General features: G+C 36.2%; 2 protein-coding genes across 13 annotated transcripts; both read left to right on the forward strand.

Moving 5' to 3' along the window:
• Positions 1-288: 288 nt before the first annotated feature.
• LOC107625368 (Ribosomal protein S5/Elongation factor G/III/V family protein) lies at positions 289-5,904 on the forward strand. Of its 6 annotated transcripts, XM_088501053.1 has the most exons (5): positions 289-3,513; positions 4,278-4,622; positions 4,723-4,818; positions 5,043-5,154; positions 5,573-5,904. In XM_088501053.1, the coding sequence occupies exon 1, from the start codon at positions 378-380 to the stop codon at positions 3,477-3,479; it is 3,102 nt and encodes a 1,033-aa protein (XP_088357179.1). In that variant the 5' UTR covers positions 289-377; the 3' UTR covers positions 3,480-3,513; positions 4,278-4,622; positions 4,723-4,818; positions 5,043-5,154; positions 5,573-5,904. The 6 variants fall into 6 exon arrangements, with proteins under 6 accessions (XP_088357179.1, XP_020973281.1, XP_020973289.1 ...); XM_021117622.2 differs by lacking the exon at positions 4,723-4,818; XM_021117630.2 differs by lacking the exon at positions 4,723-4,818 and having other exon boundaries at positions 5,632-5,904.
• Positions 5,905-6,651: 747 nt separating this feature from the next.
• On the forward strand, positions 6,652-16,484 carry LOC107625388 (putative pentatricopeptide repeat-containing protein At1g17630). 7 transcript variants are annotated; one of them, XM_088501059.1, is made up of 9 exons: positions 6,652-7,110; positions 7,672-7,745; positions 8,176-10,887; positions 11,048-11,134; positions 11,722-12,020; positions 12,103-15,237; positions 15,373-15,517; positions 15,685-15,791; positions 16,197-16,484. In XM_088501059.1, exon 3 carries the CDS (start codon positions 8,460-8,462, stop codon positions 10,623-10,625), a length of 2,166 nt encoding a protein of 721 aa, XP_088357185.1. In that variant the 5' UTR covers positions 6,652-7,110; positions 7,672-7,745; positions 8,176-8,459; the 3' UTR covers positions 10,626-10,887; positions 11,048-11,134; positions 11,722-12,020; positions 12,103-15,237; positions 15,373-15,517; positions 15,685-15,791; positions 16,197-16,484. The 7 variants fall into 7 exon arrangements, with proteins under 7 accessions (XP_088357185.1, XP_088357184.1, XP_088357182.1 ...); XM_088501058.1 differs by lacking the exon at positions 15,373-15,517 and having other exon boundaries at positions 12,103-12,192; positions 15,118-15,237; XM_088501056.1 differs by lacking the exon at positions 15,373-15,517 and having other exon boundaries at positions 7,674-7,745.
• Positions 16,485-18,255: the final 1,771 nt, after the last annotated feature.

Below are 18,255 nucleotides of genomic sequence, written 5' to 3' on the forward strand. Positions count from 1 at the left end.
TTTTATATAGTTATACCCAAACATAATTGATAGATAAAAAAATTTTTTTTACATGTAATATCCAAACATAAAATTATTTTTACTTTCTCATAAAATCTTTTAAAAAAAAATAACTCAAAAAAATTTTTTTTTAAAAACTCACCTAAACAAACTCAAAATTTATCAAACACATTAAAAAATAAAAAAATATTATTTTATTAAAACAATCTTTTTTTTTTTAATCAAAATAATAGCGTACAAAGAAACAACGTATCACTAATATCCATCGTTAGAGATACTATTCATTAATATTGGGTTTAGGGTTTTTCAGCGTTTGATTTCTTCACTTTCTTCTTCCTTTCCTTCATCGTCTATTCCCATTTCACACAACATCCGAAATGGAAGAAAGTTCTGAAGGAACAGAGACCAGCAAAATCCGTAACATATGCATCCTTGCCCACGTGGACCACGGCAAGACCACCCTCGCCGACCACCTCATCGCTGCTGCAGGTGGCGCCCTCCTCCATCCAAAACTCGCCGGAAGAGTCCGCTTCATGGACTACCTCGACGAGGAGCAGCGCCGCGCCATCACCATGAAGTCCTCCTCAATCTGCCTCCGTTACGGCGACCACTCCATCAACCTCATCGACTCCCCCGGCCACATGGACTTCTGCAGCGAGGTTTCCACCGCCGCGCGCCTCAGCGACGGCGCACTCCTCCTCGTCGACGCCGTCGAAGGCGTCCACATCCAAACCCACGCCGTCCTCCGCCAGTGCTGGATCGAGCGCCTCTCCCCTTGCCTCGTCCTCAACAAGATCGACCGCCTCATCACGGAGCTTAAACTCACGCCGTCCGAGGCTTACGTCCGCTTATTGCGCATCGTTCAAGAAGTTAACGGCATCGTTAGCGCATTCCGTTCCGAGAAGTACCTATCTGACGTGGATTCCCTTCTTGCCACGTCAGGTATGAACCCTAACGAGATTGAGAATGAGGAAGCAGATGATGAAGCTGACGAGTTTCAACCGCAGAAAGGGAATGTGATATTCGCTTGCGCTTTAGACGGTTGGGGATTTGGAATCAATAAATTCGCTGAGATTTATGCTTCCAAGCTTGGTGCTAGTGTAAATGCGTTGTTGAAGGCTCTATGGGGGCCTTGGCATTTTAATCCGAAGACGAAGATGATTGCTAAGAAGAAAGTTGGTGGTGGTGGAGACAGTGGTAAGGGTAATGCGAAACCGATGTTTGTTCAGTTTGTGTTGGAACCACTGTGGCAGGTTTATGAGGGTGCGCTTAAGGGTGGTGATGAGGGTAAGGGTGTGGTTGAGAAGGTTGTTAGGTCCTTTAATTTGTCGGTGCCGGCGAGGGAGCTTCAGAATAAGGATCCCAAGGCTGTGCTTCAGGCGGTTATCAGCAGGTGGCTGCCGCTCGCGGATGCTGTGTTGTCGATGGTGGTTAGGTGTATGCCGGACCCTGCTGCAGCACAGACATACCGGATATCGCGATTGATGCCGAAGGTTGAGGTGGTTAATGAGGTTGGAGTTGATAGGAGTGTTTTGGAGGAAACAGAGCGTGTGAGGAAGTCTGTGGAGGTTTGTGATTTGAGGGAGGATGCTCCTTGTGTTGCTTTTGTGTCCAAGATGTTTGCGGTGCCGGTTAAAATGCTTCCTCCCCTGAGAGGGGAGAATGGGAATAGTTATGGCGGCGAAGGAGAAAGCGAGTCGGACGAGTGTTTCTTGGCATTTGCTAGGATATTTAGTGGGGTTTTGCATGCTGGTCAGAGAGTTTTCGTTCTCTCTGCTTTGTATGATCCATTGAAAAGGGAATCAATGCAGAAACATGTGCAGGAAGCTGAATTGCAGACCTTGTATTTGATGATGGGCCAGGGATTGAAAGTAGTGACATCTGCCAAAGCAGGAAATGTTGTTGCCATTCGGGGCCTCGGCCAGCATATCCTGAAATCCGCTACTCTCAGTTCTAGCATGAATTGTTGGCCGTTTTCAAGTCTCGCATTCCAAGTTGCCCCGACCCTGAGAGTTGCAATTGAGCCGTCTGATCCAGCGGATGTGGGTGCACTGCTGAAAGGATTGAGGCTTTTGAATCGAGCAGATCCGTTTGTCGAGGTTACTGTTTCTGCAAGAGGAGAACATGTGCTCTCTGCCGCCGGGGAAGTTCACCTGGAGAGATGCATAAAGGATTTGAAGGAGAGGTTTGCAAAAGTAAGTTTGGAAGTATCACCGCCTCTTGTGTCCTACAAAGAGACCATTGAGGGAGAGGCATCCAAGATGCTGGAAAGTTTAAAAGCTTTTACTAAGAGCACAGATTATGTTGAGAAAACAACACCAAATGGTAGATGTGTTGTCCGTGTGCGTGTGATAAAACTTTTGCCTTCTCTTACAAAGGTGCTTGATGAAAGTCCTGATTTAGTTGGTGATGTTATTGGAATTAAGTCAGCGCAGACGATAAAAACATTGGATTGCCAGAGACCAAATGTTACTGAGAATGATAATCTGGCTGAGGTTCTAAGAAAACGCATTGTAGATGCAGTGGAGAGTGATGTGTTGAGCTGGAATGAGATTGATAATGATCATGCTGAGAGATGTAAATTGGAGTGGCTAAAACTTTTGAGGAGGATATGGGCTCTAGGACCTAGACAGATTGGTCCGAACATTCTCTTAACTCCTAATATTAAAGCAGAGGGTACCGATAACTCTGTTCTAGTACGGGGTTGTTCTCATGTGTCTGATAAGTTGGGCTTTGTGCCCGATTCTAGTGATGGAAATTCAGTTGCTGAGACATCTTCAAATGCAAGTCAAGCTTTGTACAAAGAAGCCGAGCGCCTTGAGAGTAGTGTTGTATCCGGATTCGAACTGGCCACTGCCGCTGGACCCTTATGTGATGAACCTATGTGGGGTTTGGCATTTCTTGTTGAGGCGTGGATATCTCCGCTTATTGAACAGAAGGATGAATCTGAAACACATCTACAATCAGAACAGTATGGGATCTTTGCAGGGCAGGTAATTGCCACTGTCAAGGATGCATGTAGAGCAGCCGTGCTTCAGAATAAACCCCGGCTTGTGGAAGCAATGTACTTCTGTGAATTGAATACACCTACTGAATGTTTGGGTCCAATGTATGCTGTACTTAACCGAAGACGGGCCCGAGTTCTGAAAGAAGAGATGCAGGAAGGTTCCCCTTTCTTCACTGTGCATGCGTATGTTCCAGTTTCTGAGAGCTTTGGTTTTGCGGATGAGCTCCGCAAAGGGACTTCCGGTGCTGCAAGTGCGCTTCTTGTCCTTAGTCACTGGGAAGCACTTCCAGAGGATCCTTTCTTTGTACCCAGAACGGAAGAGGAAATTGAAGAGTTTGGAGATGGTTCTAGTGTTCTGCCAAATACAGCTAGAAAGTTAATTAACACAGTCAGACGGCGCAAGGGCCTTCCTGTGGAGGAAAAGGTTGTACAACATGGAACCAAGCAGAGGACGTTGGCTCGTAAAGTCTAATATATTTCATTACTGTTGTATCCATATCTGTGAGGTGAACTTGTAATTTTTTTTATACTTGAATGTTAGTGTAGCTCACACACTTCATACCCTGTGTTATTATTTTTTCAGGAAAAATTCTTTTCAGGCATGAGTTCAATTTATTATTTTTTATAGAGCATCACAGAAGTATTGTTTCATAGTTCATTTCAATTCAATAGTATATTCACTTAGATGCTTCTAGATGTTGTATACAACTTGTTTTGCCTTACTAGAATGTGGCTTAGTTAATGTTATAAAGGTTTCCTTTGTTCGATTGAAAGTCCAGGAACAGTTGAGAACACCAGTTTGGAAAAATATATTATTTCTAAGAAGTTCTAGTAAATCAGATTTATGCCTTTGGAATTAATGGGTCCTCCATTCCTGGTCTCTTGAATTATAAACATTTTCCAATTACAGTTACAAATTTTGCTTTCTAGGTTGTGTTAGGACTGTTAAACTTTATTATCTTGCTACTTCTAGGACTTAATTTGCTACTGAACATTGTTAAATATTGAAATTATATTGTTCTTCTAAATCTCTGCTATTACTTATAAGAATTAAGAAGTGGGGACAGGTACACCAGGGTAAACATTTCAACAACTTAAAATTCAATGCTTTTCTTTTATAAGATGTATATGGCACAATAAGAGAAAAAATTAATCAACCAAAGAAGAACAAGAATATAAGCTCCCTTTTTATCTTGATTTGGAATGTCAGCCAATGCTGCTTGCTGAGTACATTTTATTATTTTAACTGCCAGTGGTTTTTGCTGTACAGATTAGGGTGGATATTCATTATTCTTCTCTGCTCTCACAAAGCAGTTACTCTTTATGCTTGTGGTCCGTCTGATTGTTTCATTAATTGATAAAGTTCTTTTTCACCCTTCTGATTTAATCAACTGTGTGCGAAGCTGCATCCTTCCGTTAATAGATATGGTAAAGGCTGTATTTCCGCTTCAGAGTGAATGTTATGGAAGCTGCTAACTGAAGTTGTTGAAATCAGTGATTTCAGCTCTATTGTGATATGGAGAGACTCATAGATGATCAGTTTGAACAGTTGAAAGCGCATGTTGATATTGTGATATACTAGCTGCAACAGGTTCGATAAAACACAGAGAGAAAGGTAAAATCCAGTAGGCATCTTAAATAGCTTTTCTTCTTCTTTATATGAAAATTATCTTATCTGTATTTTAACATTATATATTTGAACCTCAATGTTGTAGCTTATATCATATACTTCCATTGGTGTTAAGCGTTACATAAATGGGAAAAATTTATGGGCTCAGTTTTTTGGAATTTTGGTCATACACATGCAAAAGGCAAGCTACCAATAGAATAGTATTTTAAATATATATTGTTCCTGATGAATGTTCTCTGTACCTTATTTTATTTATCCATTGTGTTTTAGATAGTTGTCTTTCTTTTTTTTTTTCTTAGTAAAAGTTTCAAAAATATGAAACGGGTCGGGTCGGGAGTCTTCTGAAATTGCTTGTTAGCCTGTTATCAGTATACTTTGTGACCTTTCTTGTTTTTCCTTCTGCAGGAGAACTTTCTGTCTGTGTTTTCTCTTGCAATCCTTATAAAATCGCTGCTTCCACTACCTGACAAATATGATAGCCTAGCTGATATAGATAAATGCTATCGCCAAAGATAAGGTTGCATTTTAATTTATGTTAATTCCTTCGTTTACATGTTTATATATATATACACACTTTGGGGTTAGGGGAGGGTTTTGAATAGCTTTGTTCTAGTTCTTTTCTATATTGATGTATTAAGTATTTTTCCAGAGATATTCTTTTGACATCTCATTTCTTGTTAACTAATGTTCCTAAAAGTTTTACATAGACCACATCAAAATCAACCACTTTCTATTGATTTATTGAACTTGATTTTAATCTAAGTGTAATATAGCTTTACAAAGGAATCCAATGATGTGCTCCCATAGTCCCATGTAATTTGGTGAATTCTATACCTCTGGTTGTTTAAATGACTAAATTATTAAATGAGATATCAACGCATACTGGATGATAGTCCAAAAATCTAATGATGACAACATTTTCTATTAAATTCCAGAGTCTCACGATATACACTTTGAACCTTCATGCAAGCTTGGATGGATTGACATTTTTCAGGAAATCAATAATATCACTTGTACTGAAGGAACTTAAATCTACCGGAGAAGACAACAATATGGAGAGAGCACAGGCAGGGAAAAGAAATATCTTGTATTATAATAGTTGCTTTGTTATATAAACTAATCCAAAAGAGATTCATTTCGAGCGGGAATGTAATAGTGAAATTGGTTTTTCGGATTCTCGTGTGGTATCTGGATTATTTATTTATGATGGTAGAGGAAGGATACTAAATTTGTGAAAATCGTTTGATATATGTGAAAATTCTTTTGATATATGCAAAGGAAAAGTCTAAGGGACAGCAGTTTTGTTGAATTTTGGCCAGCATGTAGCCAACAGAGAAAGGTGAGTCATTGGATGAAATCTCACACCAATCTCACACCATTAGATCATCATTGATGGCTATTTGATGGCTATCAATCACAAAAATTGCTGGTCCCTAACATTACTCATATGCAAAAAAGAAAAGTATGGGAGCCAACGTAATTGGTGTATAATGCATACAATAGTGGTTAATACTTAATATAAAAATGAACAGCATTTTTAAAATTAGAGTAAACGTAGGTAATTTTTATTTTTAATTCATATTAGGTCAAATAAATAATTCATTGTACATATTATATAGATATTTTATTGGCTCTTTGAAGGAATTCATGCAAAAATTGTTTTAGATGCTAATATATATCAAACCGAGTAACCGACGTTGCATAAGCTTTTATTGGGCGCTAAAAATAACAGGGTAGTTTTTTGTCGGTCTCTGGCATAGTATTGAAGTGCCAGTTTGTTATTTTATTTGCCGAATCACTTTTGAAAACAAACTGAAACGGTTAGTGCGACCAGGTTAATTGGAGAACGGGCGATTAATCGATGAACCATGCGAACCGGTCTGATTTTGAGAGGCTTTTCTGGTTCAGAGTATATCCCGAAACGACTTCGTTTTAGTTTAAAAAACGACTTCGTTTTAGTTATTAAAATAACAAAAAAAATACAAGACACAGCTCCCTTTGACCCTTTCCCTCCCTCCACCCCAAACCCACTCATCAGACTCACCATCATCAAAAATCAAAACTCCACCCAGCCCCCACCATCGTGGAAGGCAGCAGCCCCCACTCTATTCAGTATTCACTGCCCGTCTCAGCTCAGTTTCTCTTCATTGCGTGTCTGTCGTTGCGCCGTCGCTGCTTCTCCGCTCCTTGCCGTGGCTCGTCGCTGCTTCTTTCCTCTGCCGTGCGTCATTTATGCTTCCCTGCTCCTTGTCCTTTCTGGCTGTCACCTCTTCTCTGCTCCCCGCCAGTCTTGCCGTCACTGCCTCTTTGCTCCGCACCGTGTCTCGTCGTCGTTGCTTCTCTGCTTCGCGCCCTGTCTCGCGGTCGCTGGTTCTCTGCCCCTCGTCGTGTCTTGCTCTCGCTGCTGGGTGGTCTCTGCTCCTTGCCATGTCTCTTCTCCTTTCTGGATTCGAGTGACTCAACCTCTGCTTAGGTAACTCAAGTGTCTCTTTTCCTCTGATTTTAATTAATTTGGTTTCTGTTATGAAACTAATTACTATATTGCTACGGTTAGTTATTACAACATTTACTTCTTCATGTTCGCTGGAAATGCATTTTATGTGAGTTGTTATTTTGCTATCATTGATTCAAAATAGAAACATTGCCACAATTCTGCATTGAATTTCTATATGGCATTCCTTTGCTACCCATACACTAGGTTGATTGGCTTGGAGGCTTCTACCCATGTGCCATTATTTAGTTTAAAATTTATGTTGCAAATCAATTGCATGAAGTGCAGATTTTCAATCTATTTGAACTGTCCATGCAAAGATGTGGATAATGCATCAAGGAGTTTTGGTAACTGAGATAGATAGCAAGAACTTTGGGATTTCTGAGGGGCAGTATTCATCCATCTTAACGAGTCTGATTTTATAGTGGTCATTGGCATCTTATAATTCTATGATTTCTTGCATCAAGTTTTTTTTTTTCTTTTTCATATGATTTCGTTGGCTTATGCTTATGATTCTTATGTTGGATGCATGTTTTGGATTAGAGACTTGATTGACTTGGAGAAATTCCCATATGGTGGAGTTGATCTCTTCATTCATGTCCCTCATTCTCAACTTGGTATGTTATTTTTTATCTCATTGATTTTTGGGAATAGTTGTGGTAAATAATCATCTGAATTTTGATGCAATAAAAATTAAAGGTGTGCTAATGTTTTCGATTGGTTGAATTGGTTCAAATCTTGTGTTCTGAACAAAAAAAAGCTCAAACTAGACTAGTTTCATATTAATTAAACTAGAAAACTTGTTTGTTGTTGTTTCTTTTGGTTGTGGAACATTATGTGTTATCATTTATGTGCGTTTTGATAATTTTTTTAGTCATAATGTTTGATGTTTAAACTTATTTGTGAATCTTTAACGATAAATTATAGACAAGTTATTATATAAAATTGTAAAACTTTAAATTTATTAGCTTAAAAATTATTAAATTTAAATATATGAAATTATATATTAATTTTTTAATAAATTTATTTTGTATTTAATTAAAGCAGTTCAACTATGGTTTGATTTCGGTTAAACCATTAAACCAGTTATTCGCCCAATTTGGTTCTTGCAACCTTGCGAAAAACCAATATGTTCATCTCTCTTGGAGACGATAATAGTGTAACAGCAGTTTGGGAATTGGGATTTGGTCGTCAAACTTAAGTTGGTTTCTACTTTCTCCACATAAATAACCAGCAGGGCCCTTAAGAAGATAGTAGGATAGGATTGTTGCTACAACTTCCTTCATTGTTTTCACCTGCGATGACATCATCTGCCATTGGCTAGGTCCGTGATGCTCAATGCTGTGTCTGATTGCTTCTTCTCTCGCTCCTCACGTTTCCATCGCATTCTTCTTTTCAAACCTTTAATATATTACCACCATTTCCATACTTGCGTCACCCACCACTATGAACTTCTCGGTTATTTCGATTCTCTTCTTCAGCAATCCCCTACTCTCCAACAAGTTCGCCAAATCCACTCCCAAATCTTCGTCGCGGATGCGCATCGTTCCCCCTTCTTGGCCTCCAGGCTCATATCCCTATATTCACGCTTTGGGCTTGTCTCGGATGCACGCAAAGTGTTCAGTTTGGTCCCTTTTGACGAACTCCAGAACCTTCTTCTATGGAATTCCATCATCAGAGCCAATGTCACTTATGGGTATTATGAATTTGCGGTTCAGCTTTATGTTGCCATGCGAAAGCTTGGATTTTTGCCCGATGGGTTTACTCTTCCTCTGGTAATTCGAGCGTGTTCCAATGTTGGTGCCACTGGTCTCTGCAATATTGTCCATTGTCATGTTTTGCAAATGGGTTTTTGGAATCATCTTCATGTGGTTAATGAACTTTTGAGCATGTATGGGAAGCTTGGGAAAATGGAATATGCGTGCCACCTGTTTGATAGAATGCTTGTGAGAAGCCTTGTCTCCTGGAATACCATGGTTTCAGGCTACGCTTTGAGTTGCGATCCTGTTGGTGCTTCTAGGATCTTTAAGAGGATGGAGTTGGAAGGTTTGCAACCTAACTCTGTGACATGGACTTCACTGTTGTCAAGCCATGCTAGATGTGGATTTTATGATAAAACCCTTAAGTTGTTTAAGTTGATGAGAACAAGGGGGGTTGAAATCAATGCTGAAGCATTAGCTGTGGTGTTATCTGTGTGTGCTGATATGGTTGATGTTGACAGGGGCAGTGAAATCCACGGGTATGTTGTTAAAGGTGGATATGAAGATTATTTGTTTGTAAAGAATGCACTGATAGGTGGTTATGGGAAGCATGAACATCTTAGGGATGCTCATAAAGTGTTTTTTGAGATGAAGGCCAGGAACCTAGTAAGCTGGAATGCTTTAATATCAGCTTATGCTGAATCAGGATTGTGTGATGAGGCCTATGCATTGTTTTTGCAGATGGAGAAATTGGATAGTTATTTGCTAGTGAGGCCTAATGTCATAAGTTGGAGTGCAGTAATATCTGGCTTTGCTTCTAAGGGCCGTTGTGAGGAGTCACTTGAACTTTTTAGGCAAATGCAGCTTTGCAGAGTAATCGCCAATTGTGTGACGATTTCCAGTGTTTTATCAGTTTGTTCAGAGTTAGCAGCATTGAATCTTGGCAGGGAGCTCCATGGTTATGCTATTAGGATTCAGATGGATGACAATATTTTGGTGGGAAATGGTCTGATTAACATGTATATGAAGTGTGGTGGTTTCAAGGAAGGGCATTTGGTATTTGATAATATTAAGGGTAGAGATATAATCTCATGGAATTCATTGATTGGTGGTTATGGAATCCATGGACTTGGCGAGAGATCATTAAGAACTTTTGATGAGATGCTTGAAGCTGGAATGAAGCCAGATAACATTTCTTTTGTTGCTGTTCTATCCGCTTGCAGCCATGCTGGATTAGTGGCTGCAGGTCGTGGCCTTTTCAATCGGATGGCCAGTGAATTTGGGATTAAACCTAATGTAGAGCACTATGCATGCATGGTTGATCTCCTTGGTCGCGCTGGACTTCTGCAAGAAGCAAGCGACATTGTTAGAAACATGCCAATTGAACCTAATGACTGCGTTTGGGGAGCTCTTCTAAACTCATGTAGAATGCACAGAGACACAGACATTGCAGAAGAAACAGAATCAAACATTCTGACCCTGAAGTCAGAAATAACTGGCAGCTTCATGCTGCTTTCCAATATTTATGCTGCAAGTGGAAGATGGGAGGATTCAGCAAGGGTTAGGGTCTCAGCAAAATCAAAAGGGTTAAAGAAAACACCTGGACAGAGTTGGATTGAGGTGAGAAAGAAATTTTATACATTCTCAGCAGGAAGCATATTGCATTTGAGGCAAGATGAAACTTATGGGATCCTTGAGGAATTGACACGTCAAATGACAAGTATAAATAAACGATATAGCTGCCTTAATCAGCAATGTATTGACGACGAATCAGAGCTCTTGCTTGTTACAAACTAATTAGAGGCAAGAAGATTATTTATTTTTTGCACTGGGTCGTCGCAGTATATAGTGGAGTTCTTGCTGCAGTGACAATCTTGGTGATCTAATCCGGCTGTGGGTGACTGCATCAACGTCGAATCCAATGATTTCGGCAGTGACAACTCCAGAATCTGATCCTCATATGATCTTCCAGGTGATAACACCCCTTATCTTTGTTGTGGATTCTTGGGAAACATTCTTGCGATTGGAATAATATCACCATGGGAAAATCAGTGACAAGGTACCCACCTCTTTATCATCTTTAAATTTTGTCCATAAGAAATTTATGGGAATTATGTCACTTATCATTGTACACAGGTTCCATACTCTGTTCCCCCAAACGGATGAGAAAAAAAAATTGAAGGCCAAATTTATAATGAGATTCTTTGAATGACCTGCAGGTTTTTGAATATGAAGGAGTCAACTTCCATCCTCTTTTACTAATGGAGATATCAGGAAAATCATTTTGCATCTCCAGTTCTTCTATGGTAAGTTATTTATAAAAGGTGGGTTTCTCATGTTCATTGACTTTGTTGGAGTTGGTATGTGTTATGGCTATTTTTATTCTATAAGATCATATTCATTAATTTTTTTTGTTTGGTTGTTCTGCAATTAACACCTGCTAGTACGAATTTTTAGCTCGTGTATATTACATAGCTGAGAGAATATGTTGTTATTGTACTTTTTTTACAAACACATAAGTTGTTGAAGGTTAAGCGCAGCCACATCTAAGGCTAAGATTGGTCAACTTATGCAATTGTGAGTAGTTGAACTACGAATAAGAAACTAAAGTTAATTGAAACCTTTATTTCTACCTCAAGATTGGTTCCTCTTGGTTCCAAGAGTTATCTTCCTTGAGATTGCTGCAAGAGTAACCTTTTTAGACCAGGATCAACATATACTCCCTCTCTTTGGTTTTTGTTTATGCATAATTTAACTATAGTGTTTAGGGGGAAAAAGGTATACTAATAATTGAGATTGTAACATCCATATAGCTTTCTGTTTTCTGTGAAGAACATGCATATAGCTTACCATAACTATTTACTCGATTTTGGTTTTAATTTTTCTGTTTTAGGATGTCTTGAGAAGCTAATTACTTTGGCAGCACTTTTTCATAATATTTGGCACAGTGATGCTACATGGACAAACTTTTTTGTCAACCAAGTCCAACCAAGTTATTGCAACCCTAACAAAAACCATTCTTAGGACTAAGGGTGTGTAAAACATGCTCCCACTCACCCAAACCTTTGGTAGACAGCATAAATCATAATCACTCATAAATCATAATCACTACTTCCTCTTATTTTCTCACTCTCAAACTAAACAAGCATCAACGAAGATACAGAACCGCAAACCAAATGAGCATCAACGAAGGTAAATTGTTGGATTCTTCTTTCTTTCTTCTTATTTGTGGCAAATCATTATGTGATTTTGTGTTTTTGCTTTTTGTTTGTAGCAAATCACTACTTTCATCTCACAGTCTCTTTCTCGAAACCCTACTTTGGTAAAGCAAACCAAACAAACTAAAAACAGAGTATCAACGAAGGTAAATCATTGAATACTACTCTTTTTTTTGTATTTGTAACAAGTCATTTTGTGATATTGCATTTAGTAGATTCTGTTTGTTTGTAGTAAATAACTCACAATCTCTCGAAAAATACAGAAAAAATAGGAACAGAGCACATAAATTATATAACCTTTACTAAACTCATATCATTAAATTAAGGCAAGTTAAAAAAAAAAACACTGGAACTCATTGTATGATATTGCATTTATTAAGTGTTTTTAGGTTTTGCTTGTAGCAAATCACTCGCAATCTCTCAAAAAACACATAAAAAGTAGCAACACATCACATAAATAATGTAACATTTGCTAAACTCATGAGTTAAATCAAAGAAGTTTAATCACAATAAGTTAACAATAAATCAAAGTAAATTAACAAATAAAACAGAGGTATAGGAGTTTAATCACACAAAATGAAATTCTTGAACTCAAATATATGAGTTTAGACATTTCTGTGTCTTTTGCAGCAAAATGATGTATTTTGCTGGTAGGTTCAATATTTTTTAATCTAATAAACCATTAGTGTTTCGTTATATATATTTCTATGTTCTTCTTGACTAAATACCGTGTTTTCATAGTAATCATTTTATGTTGTATTTTGGGAGTGATATATGTTCTGTTTCATAGTAATTTTCATCTTTCCAAACATATAAGCACATTAAAAAAAAACGAAATTCTTAAAATCATATAATAAGAGGTTTAGGCATTTTTGTGTCTTTTGCAACAAATGATGTGTTTTGCTGGTAGGTTCCATGTTTTTGGATCTAATAGATTCTTTGTGTTTGTTTTATATATTTCTGTTATTTTTTTAACTAAATACCGTTTTTTTCTATTAATGATTCTGAGATGCCTTTTTAAGAGTAATGTTTGTGCTGTTTTGTAATAATTTTGATTTTTTATATTCTTGATTATGCAATTTTATTTTCTTTGCATAAAATATGAGGTAAGTGTAATTCTATTCTTCTAGATTAAACAAATATGATCTAACAATAATATCTAATTCTTTTAAAAAAATATACTAATGAATTTAGACGCTCAGAGATACGTTGCAGAGATTTTCAATAAAATGATTCCAGAACAGAGGGAGTTTGTAGATGAAATGGGTTTCGGCTCATTATGTGTGGTGCAAATGAGGGACTAATTTTGCTGCCTTGTAACAAAAAAAAAAAAATTTTTTTTTTTGCTGCCTTGATGATGTATATATAGGCACCTGTTGAACATGTTTCAAGGAAATAAAATTAAATTAACCTTATTTTGTTGGGTAGGTGTAAATATTTTGTTCAAGTATTTTTTTATGACTAACCATAATGAAATACTTTTATTTTAACATGCAGACTAGTTAGCGAAATATAATACAATACACAAAACAGTAAATCTTTTGCTATTTGTAAAAATCGAAAAACAATTAACTTAAAAGACCATAATTCCATTTAGTATCCCCCTCATCAGTGGGATTAAAAAGTAAAAGTGGATCCTAGTCCTCCGTATCGACTTAGCTGCTAAGGTAATTGCCACTGTCAAGGATGCATGTAGAGCGGCTGTGCTTCAGAATAAACCCCGGCTTGTGGAAGCAATGTACTTCTGTGAATTGAATACACCTACTGAATGTGTGGGTCCAATGTATGCTGTACTCAACCGAAGACAGGCCCGAGTTCTGAAAGAAGAGATGCAGGAAGGTTCCCCTTTCTTCACTGTGCATGCGTATGTTCCAGTTTCTGAGAGCTTTGGTTTTGCGGATGAGCTCAGGAAAGGGACTTCCCGTGCTGCAAGTGCGCTTCTTGTCCTTAGCCACTGGGAAGCACTTCCGGAGGATCCATTCATTGTACCCAGAACGGAGGAGGAAATTGAAGAGTTTGGAGATAGTTCTAGTGTTCTTCCAAATACAGCTAGAAAGTTAATTAACACAGTAAGATGGCACAAGGGCCTTCCTGTGGAAGAAAAAGTTGTACAACATGGAACCAAGCAGAGGACGCTGGCTCGTAAAGTCTAATATATTTCATTACTGTTGTGTCCATATCTGTGAGGTGAACTTGTATTTTTCTTAATACTTGAATGTTAGTGTAGCTCATGCTTCATACCCTGTGTTATTACTTTCTCAGGAAAAATTCTTTTTGGGAATGAGTTCGTTTTTTTAATTTTTATAGAGCATCACAGAAGTATTGTTTCATAGTTCATTTCAATTCAATGGTTTATTTCACTTATATTCTTCTAGATATTGTATACAACTTGTTTTGCCTTGCTAGAATGTGGCTCAGTTAATGTTATTATAAAGGTTTCTTTTGTTTGATTGAAAGTCCAGGAACAGTTGAGAACACAAGTTTGGAAAAAGATATTATTTCTAAGAAGTTCTAGTAAATCAGATTTATGTCTTTGGAATTAATGGGTCCTCCACTCCTGGTCTCTTGAATTATAAACATTTTCCACCTACAGATACAAATTTTTCTTTCTAGGTTGTGTTAACACTGTTAAAGATTATTTTGCTACTTCTAGGGCTTAATTTGCTACTGAACATTGTTAAATATATAATCTCTGCTATTACTCATAGGAAGTGGGGAAAAGTACACCAGGGTAAACATTTTAACAAGAATATAAACTACCTTTTTATCCTGATTTGGAATGTGAGCCAATGCTGCTTGCTGAGTATATTTTATTATTTTAACTGCCAGTGTTTTTTGCTGTACAGATTAGGTGGATATTCATTATTCTTTTGTGCTCTCACGAAATAGTTACTCTTTTATGCTTGTGGTCCATCTGATTGTTTCATTAATTGATAAAGTTCTTTTTCATCCTTCTGATTTAATCAACTGTGTGCGAAGCTGCGTCCTTCTGTTAATAGATATGGTAAAGGCTGTATTTCCGCTTCAGAGTGAATGTTATGGAAGCTGCTAACTGAAGTTTTTGAAATCAGTGATTTCAGCTCTATTGTGATATGGAGAGACTCATAGATGATCAGTTTGAACAGTTGAAAGCGCGTGTTGATATTGTGATATACTAGCTGCAAGAGGTTTGATAAAATGCAGAGAGAAAGGTAAAATCCAGTAGGCATCTTAAATAGCTTTTCTTCTTTATATGAAAAATAGCTTACTTGTATTTTAACATTATATTTTTATACCTCAATGTTGTAGCTTATATTCCATACTTCCATCTGTGTTATGCTTTACAGAAATGGGTAGAAATTGTGAGCTTACAGTTTTTTTGAATTTTGGTCATACACATGCAAAAAGCAACCTACCACTACCAGAACTTTCAGTTTCAGTAGCCCATGGAGTAGTATTTCAAATATATATTGTTCCTAATGAATGTTCTCTGTACGTTATTTTCATTTATATTGTGTTTTAGATAGTTGCCTTCCTTTCTTTTTCTCTTGCGTAGTAAAAGTTAAAAGAATGCTAAAGGGGCCGGGAGTCTTTTGAAATTGCCTGTTACCCTGTTATCGTTATACTTTATGACCTTTTGTTGTTTTTTCCTTCTGCAGGAGAACTTTCGTTGTGTCCTTTCTTTTCCAACCCTTACAAAATCTTTGCTTCCACTACCTGACAAATATGATAGAATAACTGATATAGATAAACGCTATGTCCAAAGGTATGATTGCATTTTAACACACTTTGGGGTTAGGGGAGGGGTTTGAATAGCTTTTTTCTATAGCTTTCTTTTAGTGAGTTTGACATCTCATTTCTTGTTAACACAAGTTTGTAAAAATTTTACATAGACCGCATCAAGATCAACCACTTTCTATTGAACTTGATTTTAATAAACTTTGAGTGTAATATAGCTTTACTAAGAAATCCAATGATGTGCTCCCATGTAATTTGGTAAATTCTACACCTCTGTGGTTGTTTAAATGACTAAATTGTTAAATGAGATGATACACATATTGGATGATAGTCCAAAAATTTAATGATGACATCATTTTCTATTAAATTCCAAAGTCTCACGATGTGCCCTTCGAACCTTCATGCATGCTTGGATGGATTGACATTTTTTCAGGAAATCAATATTATCTCCCGTACTGAAAGAACTTAAATCTACTGGAGAAGACAAGAATATGGAGAGAGCACAGGCAGGAAAAAGAAATACCTTGTATTATAATAGTTCCTTTAGTTTTTCAGATTCTTATATGGTATCTGCCTTTATTATTTATGATGGTAGAGGAAGGATGCTAAGTTTGTGAAAATATCTAAGAGAGTAAGAGACTTATGTGTTATGACATGGCCACTGATGTATATGCTTGTCATCTCAATTTATGTATATCATCAATGTACATTTTACATTTTAGCTGGTTGCTTTATAAGTACTTATAGCAATGTTTGTGTGTTGAGGATTATGAATGACATTATTTTCCATTTTTTTACCATTGTGCTCCCTTCATTGTTTTCCGAAGGAAGCACTCAAATACCATGCTGGACACTAGTGGAATGATGACATAAATTCTACCGTGCTTACAAACGTTTTTAGCATAGTATGCTTCGTGGCAATATGAAAGATGGACACGTGGGGTAGGAATGGTTGTGAGACGGAACAGAAGCATCCCGTTTTACAAGAGTAATTATGTGAGAACAGAAGCATTCCGTTTTACAAGAGTAATTATGCGTGGTAGTTAGTTTTATAATTAGTTGATAAGATAATTTAAAAATTAAGAATAAAAAATATTTAAAAATAAATATAAAAATTTTATAAGTTATTTAAATTTCAGAATGTATAAAATTTATAAATTTAAATTAAATAAAATATTAAAAGAGATTTAAGTATTTTGTTAGTTTCTATAGTTTTACGAAATTTTTAATTAGGTCCTTTTTACTTTTTTTTTTATTTTAATTAAGTTTTTACACCAAATTTTTTTTTTCAATTAAGTCCCTCTTAGTAGTAATTGGCTTAATTTTATAGGGACTCAACTAAAAAAAATTGGTGCAAAAACCAAATAAAAGAAAAAAAAAGTATAGGGACCGAATTAAAAAAATTGGTGTAAGGACTCAATTGAAAGGAAAAAAAAAGTACAGGGATCTAATTAAATATCGATAAAACATTAATATAATAAAACATGAATTAGATATCAAATCCAGACTATTAGATATCGAACCACCTTCGATTTGATAAAACATGAATATAATAAAAGTATAAATTAATAATTTTAAAAAAGTAATAAAATTAAAGTTAGTTTAATAAATTGAATATAAAATTTAAAATTATGCATGAAGATAAAAAATACTTTGAATATAATGTTTATCTTTGTTTCAAATTAAATACTGTTAAAAAAATAAATAAATAAACTTATATGATGTTTATAAATAATAACTTTATAAATGTTTATCTTAATTTTGTTACACATAATAATATAATATTTTTTTTGTTTAATTACTTTGTTGGTTCCTATAGTTTTGCGAAATTTTTAATTAGGTCTCTGTACTTTTTTTCCTTTTAATCGAATCCTTGCACCAATTTTTTTTTAATTGGGTCTCTACACTATTTTTTCTTTTATTTGGGTCCTTGTACCAATTTTTTTTTAGTTGGGTCCCTAAAAAATTAAGCCAATTACTGCTAAGAGAGACCTAATTGAGAAAAAAATTTGGTACAGAGACCTAATTAAAGGGAAGAAAAGTATATAGACCTAATTAAAAATTTTGCAAAACAATAGGGACTAATAGAATAATTAAACTTTTTTTAAATATTTTATTTAATTTAAATTTATAAATTTTATACATTCTAAAATTTAAATAACTTATAAAATTTTTATATTTATTTTTAAATATTTTTTATTCTTAATTTTTAAATTATCTTGTCAACTAATTATAAAACTAACTACCACGCATAATTACTCTTGCAGAACGGGATGCCTCTCCTGCTCCGTCTCACAAACATTTTCACCCCTCACGTGTCCATCTTTCATATTGCTACGCAAAATAAGTATACTATGCTGAAAACGTTTGTAAGCACAGTAGAATTTCCTTACTTTTGGCACCTAATAAAAAAAGATTCGATGTTGTTTTGATATATACGAAACTGTTTTAGATGCCAACATATGTCAAAATGACTTTGCATATGCTTTCAT

This window comes from Arachis ipaensis, chromosome B1 (genome assembly GCF_059453495.1).
Source record: "Arachis ipaensis isolate K30076 ecotype BB chromosome B1, ASM5945349v1, whole genome shotgun sequence".
NCBI classification, from domain to species: Eukaryota; Viridiplantae; Streptophyta; class Magnoliopsida; order Fabales; family Fabaceae; genus Arachis; species Arachis ipaensis.